We start from the raw sequence: 20424 nt of genomic DNA, 5'->3' as shown, positions 1-20424 counted from the left end.
ATCTCAAACATGTGCTCTAGGATTGTGCTGTGGCCTCTCTCCCTAGCTCCAAGCTGAAGGAGGAGGAGGCTGTGAATACTTTCATTATCTTACCAGATGGTGGCAGAACATTTATTGTAGTGAGAGTGGCAAGTGGAGTTGTGGACCCACACATATAGCCTTACTTTTTAAACAAACAAACAAACAAACAAACAAACAAACCAGTCCCCAGACTTTCCAAGTATGAATTATGTATGCTACAGTGCAGGCTTGGAGAATCAGATGCAGGTTAGGGGCACCCCAAATCAGAAACAATAAAACTAGTGCAGAACGTGTCCATAAGTGAACTACAGAAACAGAGTCCACAATTGATTATGGATTCCTTTTACGAGGCTGTAGTGCGTTTCCACCGGACACACAAAAGACAAGAAAGCATCTAACTGGTTTTTGACAATAACATCTTCTGGGTGCAATTTGTGTGGCAAATGGTGTGCCAGTGACATCTCCCAAGCATCCACAAAGTGCACTCCAATTCCTGAGAACATCTTCCTCATGACTGTGTCAAGCTGATACGAATACCAGTCGCTGTTGAAAAGGCTAACCTCTGGCCCGAGCTCCTGAACGTTGGCGGTTTTGATGACTATCCGTGTCTTGGGACTCCGATCCAGAAGCCGAACGATGGACTTGCGAATGTTCCTCAGTCTCCTGATATACACTTCTACAGGGAAAGTGCTGAAGTGAGACCAAATAGTTATGGCTATCACAGTGTTCCTCCCGCCTACAATGCGATTCAGTTCGTTGGCAATGTAATGCAGCTCACTGCTAAACACGGTGGAGAAGCGAATAGGGGGCCCATGGCAGCGGAAGTTTAGTAGGATGTTATGCACCGAGTCCACAGCCATGAAGGGCCCAACATTTTTAGGGCTGCCAAGGTTTAATTCCACGAGATCTGAAACAAGCAAGCAAACAAACAAAAAACGAATTACTGAGTGACTGCCTCTTGCAACTCTTTGTAAAGGAAAATAATAATTGTTAGGGTCCTCTGTATAACATTCACATGGTACCGGGGGGTGGGGGTGGGAAGCAAACACACAAGAGTTTTCATGAGTATCAGTTCCAACCATTTTAACTGGCACAGCTTGGAAGATCAATATGAAGCCAGGAAGAAGCATCAGGGTCAAATGCTTCTCCTCTTACCCATCCCAGTGCACTTTGGCAAGAAGATAATGCCTTGTATTGAGTCAGAATTGCCCTAATGTCAGCTAATAAAAGCAAGAAATAAGCAAGGTGTGAGGAAGGAGAAAAGGGTCGAGTGGAGCAGCGTTCAGCCTGACTTGCTCCCAGCTTCGTGAAGCCTGCAGTAATGAACTGGGCCTGTATCTTAAAACAGTGTTTGACAAATATACTCAACTAGAAACGCCTTCTTTGCAGAAGGGAAAGTCTGTTACATTAATTGAACCACCTAAACAGGTATCTCTCATTTTGCCCTACACTCAGGGTTCGTGCCTCGTTTGTTCCCCTTATTTAATCTGCCACCAAATGATTACCTTTTCTTGCTATACATTGTTTCTAAACATCCCTTCCTTTCGTTATAACACAAAATAACTTCCTGTCATCCCCCACCTTTGTTACTGCCTCTTTCCTCCTGCCTTTCCTGTGCTACTCCTGAGCTATCCTATTTCTGTCCACAGCTCTGCAACCAAGATAATTTGACTTCTTTTCTTGTCAATCGAACCCAGAACTGGAGCACAACGTTTTGCTGCCCGAGGAAAAGGACAAAATGGCACATGCTAGCACTCCCCACCCAGTCAATATATTTTAAAAAAAAAACTGATTGGATTTGCAAATGAATCTTACTTCAAAACTGGCAAAAGTATTGCATCCTCCATTCTACCTGAAGCAGCAGGTTACTTTAGGGGCCCCAAGACAGGCTTACACAGTTCTGTCCTCCCAGAGGGGAGCAGCTGGGGGCTCAGGAGGAATAGCCGGCAACTACCCTATCAACTGCTGCCTGTGGCAGGTGCCTGACTTTGCCTAATGGTAGAGTTGCCCTGCTCAGGTCATCCAATTCCCCTTCTTCCAAATCCAACGCTGTTATCCCATCACTTTTCTACATCCTTAACAAACGACTCCTTCAGAAAGCTTTCCATGCCCCTGCATCACCTCTCAACTTCTCCTTTGCAAATCACACACACACACACACACACACACACACTCCCTATTAGATCATCAGGTAATGTTACAGAACTCTAATTCTTTTCCATTGCTGCTCAAAAATCCATCTCTTCTATAAGGCTTTTGGCTCAATCCTGGATTCCTCACTGCCAATGCAAGCCTAAATGTGTGTTTTTGCCCATGTCTATCTCATTATTACTGCTTCTCCCACTTTCTTCTTTTCTTAAACAATAGCTCTCCCATCACTATTTACACAAGAAGTGAGAAAGAGAAGGGCACTTTATTTCCTAGAAAGAACCATTTTTGTGAGGGAGGGGTGAGGCTTGAAAGAGTACTCCTGAGGCACATGAAAAGGCCATTCTTAACCAACTCTTAGGGTGACACAGAATTAAGAGAGATTTAAAGTAAATGCCGAAACTTTGCAGTTTTAGCTCTTCCAAATCCCAGAAACAATACTGTGTATTCTGGCGTATAAGACTACTTTTTAATCCAGGAAAATCTTCTCAAAAGTCAGGGGTCGTCTTATACGCCGGGTGGAGAATCTGTGGTCAAGCATATCTCAAACTCTATATTTTAACTGGAAAAGTTGGGGGTCGTCTTATACACCCAGTCATCTTATACGCCGGAAAGTACAGTAATCAGCAAAATTAAAATCAGTTACAAAGTGATGAGATTACTGAAATCCCACATCTCTACATTAATGTTTTCTCATGTGTGTGTGTATATATCTGAAACACCTGCAAAAGCAAGACAAAAATAGTGACCTGGAAGAAATGTTGTCAGATATTCAAACCACTGCCTTATTGTAGAGTCTCCAAACAAGTGGATAACTTTCCCTTGTAAACATTCGGTAATATATGATGACTTGTTAAAATGCTGAATCCACTGTGTTCTTGCTCGCCATTCATCTTCATAATAGTAACCAGAAGGAAATACATCAGGGCTTTGAGATTTTTCCAGATTGTCCATCTCTGAAAGAGAATTTTGAATTACTAGTTAGAAATGAAAAGTCATGTGTTATAATTATATAAGTAAATCAAATAGGAGCATAACATCAAGCCTGCTAAAATGCTGGTAATTAAGTCCATTAAGTTTGAAAACATTTAATAACTGAGATTTAATAAGCACACTGTACTAAGTTCCCATATTTTGCAAAGCAATCAATAACATTCACTTTGGTAGACAAATCCTTTTATCTGCAGGTGAATCCTCCAACAAAATTTCAGAGACCCAAGGCTTTTCCAGGCATGTGTGTGTGCAAGAGAGAGAATAAGCAGTTATGACTTGCCTATCATGGAGACTCTAGATATCTTTCTTCAAGGAAGCATTTTTGTCGTGGTAGATTGCATTTCCCCAAAAATCAATGGCCACAGTCAAATGGAAACTTAAAGCATACTGTACTCACTTTTTGTTGGATTGTGATCAGTATTTTGTTGCTAGGATAATCCAGTATTCCTTTCCACCTGCATGCCTAATGCAAATCATGGTTGTGGGGAGTGAAAAGGCAACTACAGTGGTACCTTGGTTTTCGAACTTAATCAGTTCCAGAAGTCCGTTCTTAAACCAAAATCGTTCTTAAACCGTGGAACGCTTTCCCTAATGAGGCCTCCCACCGCCGGTGCCCTTCCACTGTTCAGATCCATTCTTAGACCAAGGTAAAGTTTGCAAACCAGGACACTATTTCCGGTCTTGCAGTTTGTAAACCTAATCGTTCTTAAACCGAGGTACCACTGTACTGGCTCGTGCCCATGAAGATCATTTGTTATGAGCTACAGTGGTACCTTGGTTTACAACCTTAATCCATTCCAGAAGTCCGGTCTTAAACCAAAGTAGATTTAAACCAAGGCGTGCTTTCCCATAGAAAGTAATGGAAAATGGATTAATCCAGATGATGAAAAGCAACCCCTAAAACAGCAATTGAACACTAATTTTACTTTCTAACAAGACCATTTCTGGGTTAGGGTTAATTTTAGGACTGGGTTAGGCTTAGGCTTAGGCTAAGGCAGGGGACAGCAACCTTTTTCAGCCATTGGCCAGTCCACCGTCCCTCAGACCATGTGGTGGGCCGAATACATATATATATATATAGGAATGAACAAATTCCTATGCCCCACAAATAACCCAGAGATGCATTTTAAATAAAGGCACACATTCTACTCATGTAAAAACACGCTGATTCCTGGACTGTCCGCGGGGCGGATTGAAAAAGTGATTGGGCCGTATCCGTCTGGCCTTGGTTTGCCTACCTATGGGCTAAGGATTAGAATTACAATTAGGGTTAGGGTTAGGGTCAGGGTCAGGGTCAGAATTGTTTTATGTTTTCTTGTGATTTTGATTCATTTCCAATTGGTTTGCTTGGGAGAGCCTGGCTGCCTTCAGGTGGTGCAGCGGCTCTTAAGATGCAGCTTCTGGGCAAGTATTCAGCCTGGCTGCCTGCAAGCAGGAGCGGGGCGGGGATCTCTCAGCTGTGAAGGGAGGCTTCACGCTGCCTACTGGAGCAGCACTGATCCCAACTCCTACTTGCGTGCAAGCAGGAGGGGGCAAGGATCTCTCAGGGGGCGGCCCTGGGGGCTGCCGAGCTCTGCATGCTCTCCCCAGCAAGAGATTGCTCAGCAAGGCACCCTGGGGCTTGTAGTGCAGCTGCTCAACTGAGTGATGGAACCCAAAGAGAGCCCTCAGCCTCCATGGCTCCAGCAACTGCAGCATCAGTCACCCCCTTCTCCCTGCCTTGCTGAGTGATCACTCACCAGAAAGAGCACGCAGAGCTCCGTAGCCAAACACCCACATGCTTCTCGCGCCAGCACTCTCTTCTCCTTTGCTCTCCCAGGGATTGGGAGGCAGGGAGCCTTCAGACCTTCTCCTGTGGAAGCACTGAATGCAGGCAAACAGAATGGCAGACACACGGCTCTTTGGGCTCCCTGGCTCCAGCTGCCTGCAGTAAGTGAAGCGCGGGGCTTGCTGTGCACTGCTCTGGGCTGAGTTCCGCGCTCGCTCTCGAGCTGCGCACCTTTCAAGGCAGGGAGAGCGGAGCACACCAAGGGAGTAGGGCGAGCAAGCATGGGCCTGACGTGCATTGTGGGGGGGAAAGCAGTGGCGCTTACGGAGGCCTCCAGCTGCCGCAGCCCAGCAGAAGAGGCCAGATCCGGGCAGCGCTGGTGGCGGGGCCTAGCCCCGCAACGTGGCACTGTTTAGGGAGGCAGCCTCCCACTGCTCGATCCCAGCAGCGGAGGCCCAATCTGGCAGCGCCAGCAGCGCATACGAAGGCCTCCTGCAGCCAAAAAGAAAAAAGAAAACACAACCCAGAGCACTCATTTCTGGGTTGTAATTGGTCATATACTAGGCTGTTCATAAACCGAGGTACCACTGTACATACTTTCCTCATGACCGGTACCATTTTGTAACTTTTTACAAAAATAACGGATTCTTAAATTTACGTAGGTGCACCGCAAAAGCACGGGAACTTAACTTGACGTCTGAGCAAATCCCTATGACTGGCTGAGTTGGTGTTTATCTAATTTAATTTGGCAGGCACTGAGTGCTTGCGTTTAACATTGTTGTCAATAATGTATGCCTGGCAGTCCTTGGTTCAAAACTCCTTTCAGCCACAAAGTCCCAATTCACTCAGCCTCCTCATCAGCAGTGTAAAGGAAACAATACTGACCTACAGTGCAGGATTGTTGGAAGAATCACCAAGGTAACACACGAAGCACTTTTCACTCTAAAGTGATATGTTTACTGCCACTAATAAAAATTCTCCCACAGCTTCTGATCAGCAATACATTGCCACACTGAATCAAACTGTCACTTGCCAGATGCATTTGCAGTTTCCTCTGATTAAATCTAACACGTGCAAAAGACTGTTGTGGTGTAAAAAAATAAAAAAGGCTTTTTTGTGGTTTGAAACCAAGTCTTTCAAATGTTTAACTTTACCTGCATGCCTTAAAGGCCTTACGAGCACACTATCAGGGCCACTGGAGGATACTGGCACTTTGATATTCACATCACTAAATAAACAAAAACAAAACAAAACAAAATTCAGTGATAAAAAGTCACATTTGCCTAAGGTCAAATACCCAAGGCCACACTGGTACATCACTCCCATGGTTATAACACTCCTCTTTTGATTTTAGCTCTGCATGTCAATGTAGATTCCCCAGCTATTATTAGTTCGGGCACACAGTGTCCCCAGAAGTCTCTTATTTGCAAGTGGGTGGGTGTATGTGGACTACAAAGCACAATACAGGGATCCCTCCCCCCCTTCAGCCTCTTCCCCTATTGCTCAAACTTCAGCTTATTACACTTTGAGGAACACAGGTGGTGAATTACAGGTTTGTGAAATGTGTTATTGAATTTAATGTGACTTGCTTTTTTTTTTTTTTTTAAAGGGAGGCATTCAGGATTGGGGTCATGGAAGGCTAGGAGGGAGAGTTTAACCATTTCCCATCTTGCTGTGGTCTGGACAAAAAATCCCTCACCCCAAAGCTGCTTTTTACATTTGCAGGGAAGCTCCAACTGGTATAAATGGAATCCTCCCTCCTGATGCAAAAGGGAGGACTGCAGCAAGAGGATGAAACAGTTAAAATTCCTGATCCTAACTTGGCTTTTTTAAAAAACAAGTTTTGGCACATTAAATTATCACAGTCGACATACGTAGGAAATCCCTACATAGAGATGCACATCCACAGTCAAAAGAGGGCTTAACTGTGCCATTAATATACCAATGGTAACTCTTCTCTGCAAAATGTATATTACTAGGGGTTATAGCCAGAACATACACGGTCAAACCTCGGTTCTTGAACGGCTCCGTTTTCAAATGTTTCGGCTCCCGAACGCCGAAAACCCGGAAGTAAATGCTCCGGTTTTCGGAACCCGAACGTCCGATGTGGATTCCGCTTGAGTGCAAGAAGCTCTTGCAACCAAACCAATCGGAAGCCCTGCCCTGCCTCTGTTGTGGAACGTTTTGGAAGTTGAACCGTCTTCTGGAACGGAGGTTTGACTGTACATATTGACATACATATACATATTGGTCCCAATATACATATTGGACATAAGTCCCAAGGTAAGGGGTCCCTGCAAACTATGGACCTTTCTTCAACAATACAAGTAATTTAAAACGAAATGAAAATATCAGAGAACCAACATAAAACAATCTCAAACAGAAGCAACAGTGAGGTACAAGAGAGCATGTACCTTTGGAAAAGGCGACTCTCTTCGGAGGTCAGAAGGCCCTTTTGATACCCCCCTTTGTAATGGCTGATCCTCGTGGCACAAGAGAGCTTTCTTGGCTTGTAGCAAAACCATGGCTCACCGGTGTAAAGATCCGTAAAGTTACACACCGGCATATCTCCTGGCAAACAGACATTGCACACAGTCGTTTCTGAAATTCTCCCTGATTTGAATAGACTTTTAAAATAGACCCTGTCTGGTCTCTCTTCTCGTAAACGTTGAAGTACTTGGATCCCTTCACTGGGGTGGACCAGCGCCACAGATACTGTGACCTCCCCTGGCCAGAGTAAAGTGAAAAAAACTCTGTAAGATCCATTCTGGTAATCTACAACTCTTCCTGTGGCTCCAGCCTTCAGGTGAGCAGAGTGGATTCTTGTCTGAAGGTAGTCCCCACCGTAACGCTTTGGCTTGCCTTCATAGTCTTTCATGTGGACCACCACCTCCAGCTGATCACCAACCTTGAAATGTGTACGGGGGTTCAGTATCACAAAGTTGCTATGGGAGGGGTCAGTGCTCCTCACAAAGGGGATTTTGTCCTCCGGAGGTTTGGGCCACTGTATAGCAGCAAATAAGGACTCCTCTTCCCCTTGTTCTCTCTTGGACAAGACTTGGCGCTCATATCCACAGTACAGCTTTCTGGGTATTTTAGTCATCTGTAATGATGGCTGTTGGTCATCATCTTCTACCAACCACTTTAAACCTGCTTCGTTCAGATTCTGCGAAAGAAGGAAGCTATTAGAAGCAGGCCCATTCACAGCACAAATGTAACAAGCTTCCTCATACAGAGAGTCAGACCCTTGAGCCGTCAAGCTCAGCATGGTGTACAATGACTGACAGCAGGGCTGCAGTATTTCAGATCAGGAGGTATTTCCCAGCAGTACCTGGAGCTGCTGTGGACTGAATTTGGGACCTTCTGAATGCAGAGAGTTCCCATTAAACTGCAATAATACATGGGGTTGCATTATGCAGATGTGCATGAGAAAGTGTTCTGTTTGTGATGCCCTGGAATGTCCTCCCCCTCATAGGCGCCTGGCAGCCATGTTGGCTACAGTATGGTGTCAATTTAAAAGCTGGCTTTTTACTTAGGCATTCGGGCATGTTGAGGGTAGTTCAGTATCTAACCTGTTTGTTGGCATTACTGTATTGAAGATTTTATGCCGAACACGGTTATTATGGGTTGTATTCAGCGTTAGCCCTACTTAGAGAAGACACATTGCAATTAATGTACAGTGGTACCTCGTGTTGCGTAACCTCCAGGTTACGGAATCTTCGGGTTACGCCATGGCAAACCCGGAAGTGTATACTTCCAGGTTTTGCAGCATACAGAAAGGCACCTACAGTTACGAAGTTTTTGGGATATGCCGGGCCTCCGGATCAGATGCCGTTCGTAACCGGAGGTACCACTGTACGTGAATTGCTTAGGTTTGTTAAAATTCAGTAGGTTTACTCTAAGTAAAATTTAGGGATACTTCCCTTATGTTTTTGTGGCTTTTGGAGTTCAAAAATTTCTTCATTGTTGTATACTATCCTGTGGTTGATCAACACAGGAGTTCATAAATATTTTAATAAATAAAAAATAGTGTAGAAAGTTCTGCCCAAAATGAGGCTTTAGTACAGTAGAATTTTCTAATGGAAGCAATACTGGGAGTTCAGCTGGATAGGTTTTTTAACGATAATAAAACTCTGCATGAGATGTTTGTTTTAACTTTTTGTAAGTCTATTTTAAAAACAAAAAACAGGAGGGGCCCTCCTTCAGACAAGAAGGCCCCAACTCATATAGGGCTTTTAAAGTTAAGGGCAAGATATTGAATTGACAAAGTAGCATATAAGCGACCAGTGCAAACTCTCCAGAATCAACATAATAGGATTTCACATAAGCTGCAGCTTCCGAACCATCTCCAAGCAAAATTCCCATGGAGAGTGACTAGCACACAGATTACATGGCTGTCTATCACTGTGCAGGAATGGCTGTGGCTGGCGAAACAGCTGGAACTCCAAGCCACTGAAGCCACCAGAGCCTCTGGTGATAATGCTGGATCAAGGTAGTTTTTTAAGAAGTGGACTAATACTATATTCAAAAATCACTGATGCCTGGGGCAATCCCAGCAACAATAAATATGACCACACTCTGCCATGCATTTCCCAGTGATATGTTGCACATGTTGGTTGCACAAGCAAGTCAGTTTGTGCTGCTGCCTGTGTACCAGAGTTTAAAGGGTAGCTCTCTACTACAGATAGATGTAAAATTAAGGTATGAAAGAGTACATTCCAAAATGAACACATTCCAGGTTATATATATATCTAAATCCTTCTTCCATCTTTTAACACAGGGCTGAGGAACCTTTTTTTCCTGTTGAGGGCCACATTCCTGTCATACACATTCCTCCCACCCTATCCCCACCCTTCCATGCTATTTTATTGGTATGCCCTTTTCATGATGTACCTAAGAAGCAAATATGGTACAGTCACATGTATATAATCTGGCATGGGGAAAGCTCTGGTGAACAGGAAGAATGCCGCCCAACTTACTTGCCCTGCCCCGGAGGGAAGTGAGTCACTCACCTCTAATTCGTAAAAGTTGTGTAGTAAAGCCAGAATCGCCAACACTGCCAGAATGAGGCACAAAATCTGTATTTTGGAAAAATTGGGCCACATGATCCCTTCATCTCTCTCTCACCCACGTAAGATGCTGCCATGTTGCCCATATCCCACAGGAGCCAGTGTCATTGTTACTCAGTGTTACACAGGAAATCTCATCCGGAGGCTTCTTCTGCATTTCCTCTTCCTGCAAATGCATTTTTAAAAGCTTCCAGTTAGATCTTAAAATACAGCTAAAATAATAAAAAATGGGTTTCCAACATGACATTCAGGAGCGTTAGAAGCATAAATCAAGCAAATAAAAAAAAAGGAACTGGAAAGAATACAGATAATGACATGACAAATCCTCATTATATCTCAGCTGAGGCAGAACGGCTGTTTGGCATTACAGATACCTTTTCAATGTTGTTTTTGGCTACACCAATAGTAAAACAAACAGATAATAAGACTTGCACCAGAATTTGTTATCTGTAACCAATCCTCAGTAAAATATATTCATTTACCTGAATGGATTTTTTCAGAGTACAGAAGTCCTGAGAACACTACCAGATTAAGGGCTTCTCCATTCCACCCTATGGTGCCTTTGTCCATGACAGAGGTGGGATAGTTCTTCTTTAGAAAGCCGCTAATTCAACAAGTGGTTTACAGTATACGGACATAATACCAGAAGACCTATTTTTTATTTCCTCCTTTTCTTCACTCTTTACATAGTTTTCCCTCGGCCCAATGCCTACTATTTCAAGCTCCCTCTACACCTCAGCCTTCTTCGCATCCTTCTTCCCTGCACTTCCCAACTGCCTGACACCCTCATTTCTTCTTTTCCACCTCCCTGCTGATAGCTTCTGTTGTCCTTAAGCCCTATGTGAAGATGTGTTAAGACTCAAACTAACATTTCACACCCCTCTCTGTAGCTAAACAGGCAATAAACTAATTGCCGAGTTTGCCAGAGCAGTTAGAATATCTGTGAGAATTCTAGAACGTCAGCACAGCTCAGCTAATGGATGGCAAACAGCATGCAATTCTTAGCCTTTCAGCATCACTTTGAAATCTCCTGTTTTAAGAAAGCAACATGAATTTAAAGACCCTAGATTTAATTTAGGAAACATCCTAATGATAAACTGAATTATTCTTTTTCCTCTCTCGGTTCTTTCTGAACACCACAGTTGGTAATGCAGCCCAACAATATATTGCTAGCTAGGCAATATAGAATCTACTCAGCGGAAAATGGTTGTGAAATTCTATTTAAGAATACACTGAAATAAACAAATTAAAAGAGAGAGAGACTTACTCTGAATAAACTTTGCAGTTTTAAGACTCAGTCGGTGCTTGCATTATACGGCACTGAATATTTAACAATGATCATCTGAAGGCTGCTGCTTCCTTTGACCTTTGCGTTCTTTCAGGGTCTGTAAATTGATTCAATTATTCCTGTTTATGCCCCAGAAAACTATTCCAGGGACACATTGTGAAATAAGATGCATTTTGTTAACTATTCCAGTAAGGATGGGTTTCTGTTAATGTGCTTTCACTTCATTCCATTATGTAAGAGAATGAATTCTAATTAGCTAGCGAATCCTAATAATACAGTAAGCACTTACAAAATTAATGCTATGAAGAAGAACATGGCCACACAGATACATATTTAAAAATAATCTGTGCTCCTGCAGTGCAGAGACCACGTGTTAATCATTGCACAGATTATATAAAGGGATTACAGAGATCATATGAAATTCTGAAAGATGACTCCACATTATAAGGGGGGACACATGCTTGAGAATAGATTAATAAGAGTAAAATGGAAAATCCTACTGTTTTATTTGTATGAATAAACAAGCTGAAAGGTCCAAGAAGGGTGGTCATTTCAGATCCAGGCACTCTTGGTTAGAAAGATGTGTTCAAACTGCTGTGCAAGAACAAAAACAAAGGTAGCCAGGAGCAGAATGCCACTACAGGTGCTATTTGTTCCATCTGCAGCTGGCTTTCTTCTTCTTCCCTCCTGCAAAACACACAATGCCTTGCTTAAGATTTATGTCAAATAGTGCAAGGCCAGTCTGTATTAAAGACCACTTAGTGGAATCTTTCCACAGGGGCCTCCTGCACTCAGACAACATGACCTACTTTCTACTATCATCGAGAGGCGGATAGGGTTTTCACTGTGGCAAAATCCTTTTACTGGAACATGCTCCCTCCTCTGCCCCCACCCTTTAAAACATGTCTGGTTTATTTAGAGCAGTGGTGTCCACATACAAACACCCTGCATCCCACATGAACATTTATGAGGTTGGCTCACTTGATTCCCCCCCCCCCTTCTGCCTGTTGTAGCAATTGTAATGCACTGTGTTAGATGCTCTGTTGTTTTTAAATCGCATTTTTACAGATCACAAGTAGCCAGGAGCATCTAACTGCCAACCACAGTTTGCGAACCCCAGATTTGGAGCTAATCAGTAAACCTAACTTTTCCATGGGCAGGTTTCAAATTAGCAAGCGATACTAAACACTCCACCCTCAAAGGCCTCAAATCTCAAAGCAAAATTCCAATTCTCAAAGTGCTTGTTTGAGGGGTGTGGGGAAGAAGCTAAGACTTTTCCTTGGAGGCGGATTCAGAAACCTCCAACTTGCTACATCCCCTTGGACTCTGAAGTTACTAGGCTAGTAACTGTATGTGGATTTTCATATTCCATCATGGTTCTGATCTAGTTGTGTGTGAATACTGAACAATCATGTACAGATACTGCCTTATGGCTACTCCTACATGGAGTAATCCCACTGACTACTTTGGCTCATAAATTTCCATGGTTCTACTCTGAGTTAACAATGGATACAACCCTTAGTAACTTTCTAAGTTCCAACCAGCAAACTACCATCAGTACAGAACTAGCAGAGAGAAATTTAAAACAATCTTTTCTGCTGGTTTCTTTTCTGAATTGCCTAGTTTTGGACGCCTTTAACTCTGTGGGTTAGAACTGGATATGGAATAACTGATTGGTTCAAAATTGGAAAAGGAGTACAACAAGGCTGCATATTGTCTCCCTACTTATTTAACTTATATGCAGAAAGGCTGGGCTGGATGAATTATGGAGAAAGCTAGAGAGTTCCAGAAAAACATCTACTTCTGCTTCATTGACTACGCAAAAGCATTTGACTGTGTCGACCACAGCAAACTATGGCAAGTTCTTAAAGAAATGGGAGTGCCGGATCACCTCATTTGTCTCCTGAGAAATCTCTATGTGGGACAAGAAGCTACAGTTAGAACTGGATATGGAACAACTGATGGGTTCAAAATTGGGAAAGGAGTACAACAAGGCTGTATATTGTCTCCCTGCTTATTTAACTTATATGCAGAGTTCATATTGCGAAAGGCTGGACTGGATGAATCCCAAGCCGGATTTAAGATTGCCGGAAGAAATATCAACAACCTCAGATATGCTGATGACACAACCTTGATAGCAGAAAGTGAGGAGGAATTAAAGAACCTTTTAATGAGGGTGAAAGAGCAGAGTGCAAAATATGGTCTGAAGCTCAACATCAAAAAAAACTAAGATCATGGCCACTGGTCCCATCACCTCCTGGCAAATAGAAGGGGAAGAAATGGAGGCAGTGAGAGATTTTACTTTCTTGGGTTCCATGATCACTGCAGATGGTGACAGCAGTCACGAAATTAAAAGACGCCTGCTTCTTGGGAGGAAAGCAATGACAAACCTAGACAGCATCTTAAAAAGCAGAGACATCACCTTGCCGACAAAGGTCTGTATAGTTAAAGCTATGGTTTTCCCAGTAGTAACGTATGGAAGTGAGAGCTGGACCATAAAGAAGACTGATCGCCGAAGAATTGATGCTTTTGAATTATGGTGCTGGAGGAGACTCTTGAGAGTCCCATGGACTGCAAAAAGATCAAACTTATCCATCCTTAAAGAAATCAGCCCTGAGTGCTCACTGGAAGGGCAGATCCTGAAGTTGAGGCTCCAGTACTTTGGCCACCTCATGAGAAGAGAAGACTCCCTGGAAAAGACCCTGATGTTGGGAAAGATGGAGGGCACAAGGAGAAGGGGACAACAGAGGATGAGATGGTTGGACAGTGTTCTCGAAGCTACTAACATGAGTTTGGCCAAACTGTGAGAGGCAGTGAAGGATAGGCGTGCCTGGCGTGCTCTGGTCCATGGGGTCACAAAGAGTCGGACACGACTTAACGACTGAACAACAATAAACTCTGTGGGAATCCAAATGGGATAGTTCTGCATGTCCAATAACAAATCTGCATGCCTAAAACGCCAGTTGAATTAGCAGTCTGAAGAACGAGGCTGAAGCTAGAAAAAGCCCCATATAAAGAGTATGGAGTGGGGTCCTCAGACCTGCTTTTGGGATATAGCATTCTAAGAGCTCTATCTAAATGCAGTTCCTAATTTGGAGTAGAAATAAATAATCACTGCGTGATTTCTGTTCTCATCCTGAATCAAAGTTCTTAACCTGAGGTACTATTTCTGGGTTAGCGGGGTCTGTAACCTGAAGCGTCTGTAACCCAAGGTTTCATTGTAGTTTGAATCCCTGTGACTGAGTGAGCTCCTGTTACTCTATCCCAGGTTCTGCCAACCTAGCAGTTCGAAAGCACACCAGAGCAAGTAGATAAATAGGTACCGCTGCGGTAAACGGCATTTCCGTGAGCTCTGGCACTTGTCATGGTGTCCAGTTGTGCCAGAAGCGGTTTAGTCATGCTGGCCACATGACCCGGAAAGCTGTCTGTGGACAAACGCCGGTTCCGTCGGCCTGAAAGCGAGATGACTGCCACACCCCATCCTCGCCTTTGACTGGACTTAACCGTCCAGGGGTGCTTTACCTTCTTTTTTACTACCTCCAGCACCAGACACCATGCCTCTGAATACCAATTACTGTGGAAGGACAGCTATTGCCCTCATACTCTGCTTGGTGAGCCTCTCATAGGCATCAGAGTGACAGCTGTGGGAAAGAGATGCTGGGCTAGATCCAGCAAGATTCTCTTAGGGTCTTCCTTTGCCAGGATTTAGCTGCAGAAGCTGAAATAAAATGAAGAGTACCACTGCCCCCCCCCCCCGCAAACCTTTAGAATCCTCTTTACAATCTTTGTGTATCCACCTGGGGACATTCGAAAAACATGGTTTGCAACAAGGATATACATACTCTCTGTATCCCCCCCCAACACAGCCTTATGGGTTACAGCTGCTAGGAGGGGGTAGCACAGAGGAAGAGCTAAAGACCCCAGGACCACTGCTCTAATCAAGTTCAGAGCCCCCCAAAGGCCTACATTAAAGGAAAAAACAAAAAGGCGTGAGTGGATCCAATAAGACATTACCATGGAAGGTGCCCTAGACCATTCAAGAACTTGTGAAGGAATAAAATAGATCAAATTCCAGAGGCTGTACAGAAAATGCTTTGCATGTCAACAAGATCTAAAACAGTAAGGTAAACTCAGGGGAAAAGAAAGAACCTGCAGCCATATATCGCTGAACCTTCAGTTATCAGGTTCAAATCCCAGCTCAGCCATGAAGCTTTAGCCAAGTCATTGCATCCATTTCTTTCCTTCTTCATTTTAATGCATTGCAAGTCCCTACTATTTTAGATGTTATCTGGAAATGTCAGTAAGACAGTAACAAGGGAGGGGAGGAAAGCACTATCTTGCAGGAATGACGTGAGGGTAAAAAAGAAAAGAAAAAAGAAGGTCTATATGCTATATAAAGCTGACACCTTGCGATAGGGTTATAAAGCTTTCAAGAAACCTAAAGCTGCAGCCCGACTAACGGTCCCGCCCGAAGTGATAAAAGTGCCTCCTTCCTTCCCCGCGCAGCTGGGCCGAACATGTTACACCGACGCTGGACCCAAGCTTCTCCCATGCAGGGACTTCTACCTTCCCCTCCAAGCTCAGTCAGCGAGCAGAAACCTACCCTTCCTTAGCAAGCGAAGGAACTCCTCGGAGAGCATACGCAGAGCGCTCTTCCCTCGTGAAATAAAGATCCCCGAGCAAGAGGGGCTTCGGGGTCACAGCATGTCCGAGAGCCTTTCACGACCCCCAGCCCTTTTAAGCGCTGCGCCCCCCAAATAGGAAAAGCCTTCCGCGCCGGGGCGACTAGGCTCCCCACTCACCAGGGCCCTCGTGCCTCGCAGCGACCAAGCCCCTCCGACCCTCCTGAGCGACGGAAGGCGACTGCGAGGGAAGCCTCCCCTCCCGCGTCGCCCACCTCATCTTTCGGGATCTCGGCAGCTGCCCATTGGCTGCCCTCCGCTCGGAGGAGGGTTTCGGCGGGCGAGACCACCGCGGAAAAGGGGAATTCCTCACGAAGCGCTGGCGCCGCCTCAGCCCGCTGCTTCGCGGGGGTCGCTTTCAGATAGCGACGCGCTCCCCTCCTCGCGCCCTGGAGCAAAGTCGTCCGCCCCAGCCCAGCCCAGCCCCGACCGCGGCGGGCGGCGAGGTTCCTTTTGCTGGCTTGGCGCGTTGGGCACCTGCCCGCCTTTCCTCTGCTCCTGCGCGCGCGCAGGGAGACGCGCATCTGGCGAGCAGCAGCGTCTCTTATTTTCGCTGCATCCTTGCTGTGCGGGGCTGTGCGCTACCCGCACTGCGGTCTGGCCTCGGCGCCTGTCTCCTGCTGCCTCTGCTGTTTTTTCGCACCCCGCTCGCTGCGTTGCTTTGCTGCTCCAGGGCAAAGCCTTGGGGCTCGGGGTTGGGTTGGTTTTATGGGAGAATCGGGCGGGGTCCCTTCGACGCCGTCAGGTCACTAGGAAGCAACGTGACGAGCGGAAAGCTCTCGCAATTTGTGAGCAGCGAAGTGAAGTGCACTACTAAGCACACTCCCCGGTATAATTAAATAAAATGTAAAAGGCTGCTGCTTCCTATAATTTAAAGGCGCTGTTAAAATTGAATTGTATTTTAATCTAATTATATTTGCCCAGAGTTGGGCTAGAGGAGCCAGGCACAAAAAGGAGAGCAAACGTTATTCATAGAATCACATTGAATAATTGGAAGCCAAATTGGAGTGGATCTGGAGCAGATTTTTGAGACTGCAGAGAGCTGCAAGGGTGTGGAAAGTTCCATTGTCTTAGCATCTATCTGTTGCATGAGTGGAACAGCAGATTGGATACAACCTTTATTCATTTTAGAGCAGTGTTCGACCACGTGCTCTCAAGATGGCAGGCTTATATCCAGTGCTGTACTGTACAAGCAGTTCCGTAGCATGACTTAAACATTCCTCTCCTCGCTTGCCCCCAGTATCTCCAAAGGGTCCCCCAACACAATGGAATAGATTTTGGAGGGTGTGCAGGGACTCCAGGGAGGAGGATGTCCTACGAGTGGAACAGCAGAGGTGGATATAACCTACTTTGTTTAGAACTACTGACAGACCTATGATTACTAATAGGCCATATTCTCAAATTCTCTCCTTCACCAGTTGTACTACTAGCTTTCTTTTCTGCTTCTGTGCATCACAGTTCCCTTTTCCTCCTTTACAAAAAAGTGGAGACTAAACAGAAGCAGTTGCAGAACTAGAAAAAAGTTGCTCTTCCTGTTTCATCTCCCAGTTCTCAGTCTGAAACCCTGCAACAAACACCACACTGACATAACCAGCCTCACAATTAAGTGTGAACCAGCTAATGCAAAGATGGCAATTGACTTTATTAAAGTTTAACTCGGGCTTTTACATATTTGACAGGTGATCATATAAATGTAACACATTTTTTAAGGATGCAGTGATAGAAAAGGAACCAGATTGTTATGTAAATTTGAGCACTTTTAACACTCTTCCTTCCCTCCCCATGACAAAACAAGAAGTTTTGTGATCCTGTTTAGTCTACACAATGCCACACTTTTCCTGCATATATATACAGTCCAAATGACACATAACCCTGCAGACTAATCCCCCTGCCCCAAATGCTCATAATTAGCTTTTATGCTCTATGCAAGCAAAATATACTGGTATAAACTGTTCAGTATGACAAAGCTCAGAAAGTTTACACACTGGTATATACTGTGAATGTCTTTACATGCTAAAAGCATTTTCATTGTTACATGTCAACATCAACATACAAGCAAAATTAAATCTAAATGTATTTAATACAGTTAACTGAAAAATGTGCATGATTTTTCAAGCTCCACTGCCATAAACTGTATCAAAATTCTGAGGATTCTCTGAAAATGTGATTTTCTGTGGCATCAGCTCTCTTACAAAATGTACCTTACATTTTGCACCTACAAAATGTATTGTCTTCCTCAGGATGCTTTTGAACAGCTCGTTGGTTAGGCATTTCACCAGATTACAAAGCAGAGAAACAGTTCTCATGTTTCAAGCTGGACACGGCCAACCCATTTCACTGTCAATGAGACTGTTAGATTGCATCCAGACAATACTCCATTGTAGCATGAAAGCACTCCAGTGTAACTATTGGGCAGCCATTGAGGCACTTGTCAAAATGTCATGACACAGGCCTGACTTTAGTAAGTGATAAAATAGCTTTGGGCAGCAACCAGTGCTGTCCAAGTGCAAGCAGAACAGACTTCAACCCATTATGAGGTGGGGCTTACTTTTCTCTCTCTTACCCTCTGCACTCCCCCCCCCCAAATCCCCTCCTTTTTTGGACATAGCAGAAACTAGGTTTTAAAATTCTACGTATACTGCAACGTTCTGTGAGAATTTTTACTTAACTGGGCCAAGGTTGCAACACTCCAAGCTTCAAAAGTGTTGAGTCATTCAACACTTGCAGCTTTCTAATGGAAGACAGATTTCATTAAGCCAGCTGGAAGGCAGATGTGCTTTATTCCTTTATTCATTATAATATGCAGATATTATAATTCACAAAGATAGTTGTACTGTTAAAAAATGTTCAAAATTAAGCTAACTGATTTCAAAGGGCAAAGTTCAAGTGCATGCTTAAAGTTCTCCCATTAAAACTAAGGGGACCTAAAATACATAACTTATCTGAATTGTCCTAGTGTTTTTAGACCGACCTCTCTCTCTCTCTTGCACAGAACAGGCACAGAACAGCCAATTAACTACTTGCCTGCAGCCCTTCTTAAGTGATGCATTGGTCCTGTGTCTACAGGAATTAATTTAATCTAATGACCTATAATCAAAACAGGCAATATAAATTCCTAAGGGTGGGGAGTTATAAAATGAAAAGCAGTTATGTTGCTGTGATGTCAGTTCAAGACCCCTTAAGCAAATGCTCAAATGAAATCTATTAGATCTTACATTCTGTACCACTCCATTCTTGCATTCTAAAATACATGATGGTTCACCTTGAAGTGATAGGCATTTACTTTTATAAAATGTCTATCCATATGTACGTGGCAAAATAATTCCTCCATTTTTGAAGTTGACACATCATTTTTCAGACAGCCTATAACAGGAGTGGCATGCTGGATCCTGACCTCCCCCACGGGCCACTCTGACAGGTCAGCACAGCTGTGTACCAGTCAGTCACCAGTCATCATGACGACATCAGGTGACAACATCAAAATTATCAATTTGAATCCAAACCACGCCTACAAACAGATGAAGTGGGACTATCTGTTGGCACCCATCACCTGATTAGCACTGGCACTTGCCAAGGAACAATTGGGAATGTTCTCAGATATGGATCAGGTAGGTGTGGTTTTGTGGGAGGGGAACAGCCTCATAGGCCAAATTAGGGGGCCATACCAGGCCTCCTTAGGCTCACAAACCAGAGGTTCCCCACCACTATGCACAATCTTTGTTTAGGAATTAAACAATATTGCTTGGGTAGTAGTGGTACAAATCACTATCTTATCTGAATTCTTCCAAGTCTTATGAATAAAAATACCTATTTACCACTCGTGGCAGTAACTATTCATAATAATTTTGAAAACCTGTCAAGGAGTTTACACCTGTAGAAACCAGTAAGCTCTCTGTGGGGAGAAAAGCTGTCAATCTCTTGACAGTTGCAACTGGAAAAGGGAGAGCTTCCAAGTCTCCATTAATGCAGGAAACTCCTAGATCCATGAAGCCAATTCCCCTTCAGCAGTGAACAATTCCAACCACTGGTTTCTTACGTCCCACCAATGTCTTAGGTCCCAGCTAGGGTGCAGATAATGATTTGAACCAAGACATCTCCTAAGATAAAGTGGCAAACTACACCCTAAACTTCAGATGTTGCAGCACCAAGACAAGCTTGTGCTAAAATAGCTGAAGTAGTACTGTATCTTATAAACCATGGTCATATAACCCTCATGTTAAAAAAAATGTCTCAGCCGCCTTTATTTCAGAAATTCCTCAGAATTTGCACTGGTGTAAGAGGAACAATTCTGTTCTTTTGACCCTTGGAATGCAGTGCTAGAAGCATTGCAACTTCCTTTCCAAGAATGCTGTAGCCCTTGAAAGCACCTAGCAAGCTCTGTGGTATCATACAGAAACTTCCCCCCAGGCTAAAATCCAAAAGAATTACATCATGGCAAATCCTTTTAGATAAAAG

The 20424-nt window shown here is 44.0% G+C and overlaps 1 protein-coding gene across 2 annotated transcripts; it reads right to left on the bottom strand.

Annotated features, from left to right (window-relative positions):
* Positions 1 to 213: 213 nt before the first annotated feature.
* NXPE3 (neurexophilin and PC-esterase domain family member 3) lies at positions 214 to 16251 on the bottom strand. Of its 2 annotated transcripts, XM_033146667.1 has the most exons (8): positions 16090 to 16251; positions 11788 to 11974; positions 11267 to 11384; positions 9943 to 10165; positions 7345 to 8096; positions 6085 to 6158; positions 2919 to 3125; positions 214 to 928 (listed from the first exon to the last, which is right to left on the bottom strand). In XM_033146667.1, exons 4-8 carry the CDS (start codon positions 10033 to 10035, stop codon positions 327 to 329), a joined length of 1728 nt encoding a protein of 575 aa, XP_033002558.1. In that variant the 5' UTR covers positions 10036 to 10165; positions 11267 to 11384; positions 11788 to 11974; positions 16090 to 16251; the 3' UTR covers positions 214 to 326. The 2 variants fall into 2 exon arrangements, with proteins under 2 accessions (XP_033002558.1, XP_033002559.1); XM_033146668.1 differs by lacking the exons at positions 11267 to 11384; positions 11788 to 11974.
* Positions 16252 to 20424: the final 4173 nt, after the last annotated feature.

Source organism: Lacerta agilis, chromosome 4 (assembly GCF_009819535.1).
Source record: "Lacerta agilis isolate rLacAgi1 chromosome 4, rLacAgi1.pri, whole genome shotgun sequence".
NCBI classification, from domain to species: domain Eukaryota; kingdom Metazoa; phylum Chordata; class Lepidosauria; order Squamata; family Lacertidae; genus Lacerta; species Lacerta agilis.
This window is presented reverse-complemented; position numbering and strand designations above follow the sequence as displayed.

Bases quoted from the DNA above. Each gene is read 5' to 3' on its own strand.
- NXPE3 (XM_033146667.1), bottom strand. From the start codon at position 10,035: ATGTGGCCCAATTTTTCCAAAATACAGATTTTGTGCCTCATTCTGGCA. The intron at 6,159-7,344 runs GTACATGCTCTC...TTGTTTATTTAG, and splicing joins GAGAGTCGCCTTTTCCAAAG to TGATGTGAATATCAAAGTGC. The intron at 929-2,918 runs GTCACTATTTTT...TGCTTGTTTCAG, and splicing joins TCTGACAACATTTCTTCCAG to ATCTCGTGGAATTAAACCTT.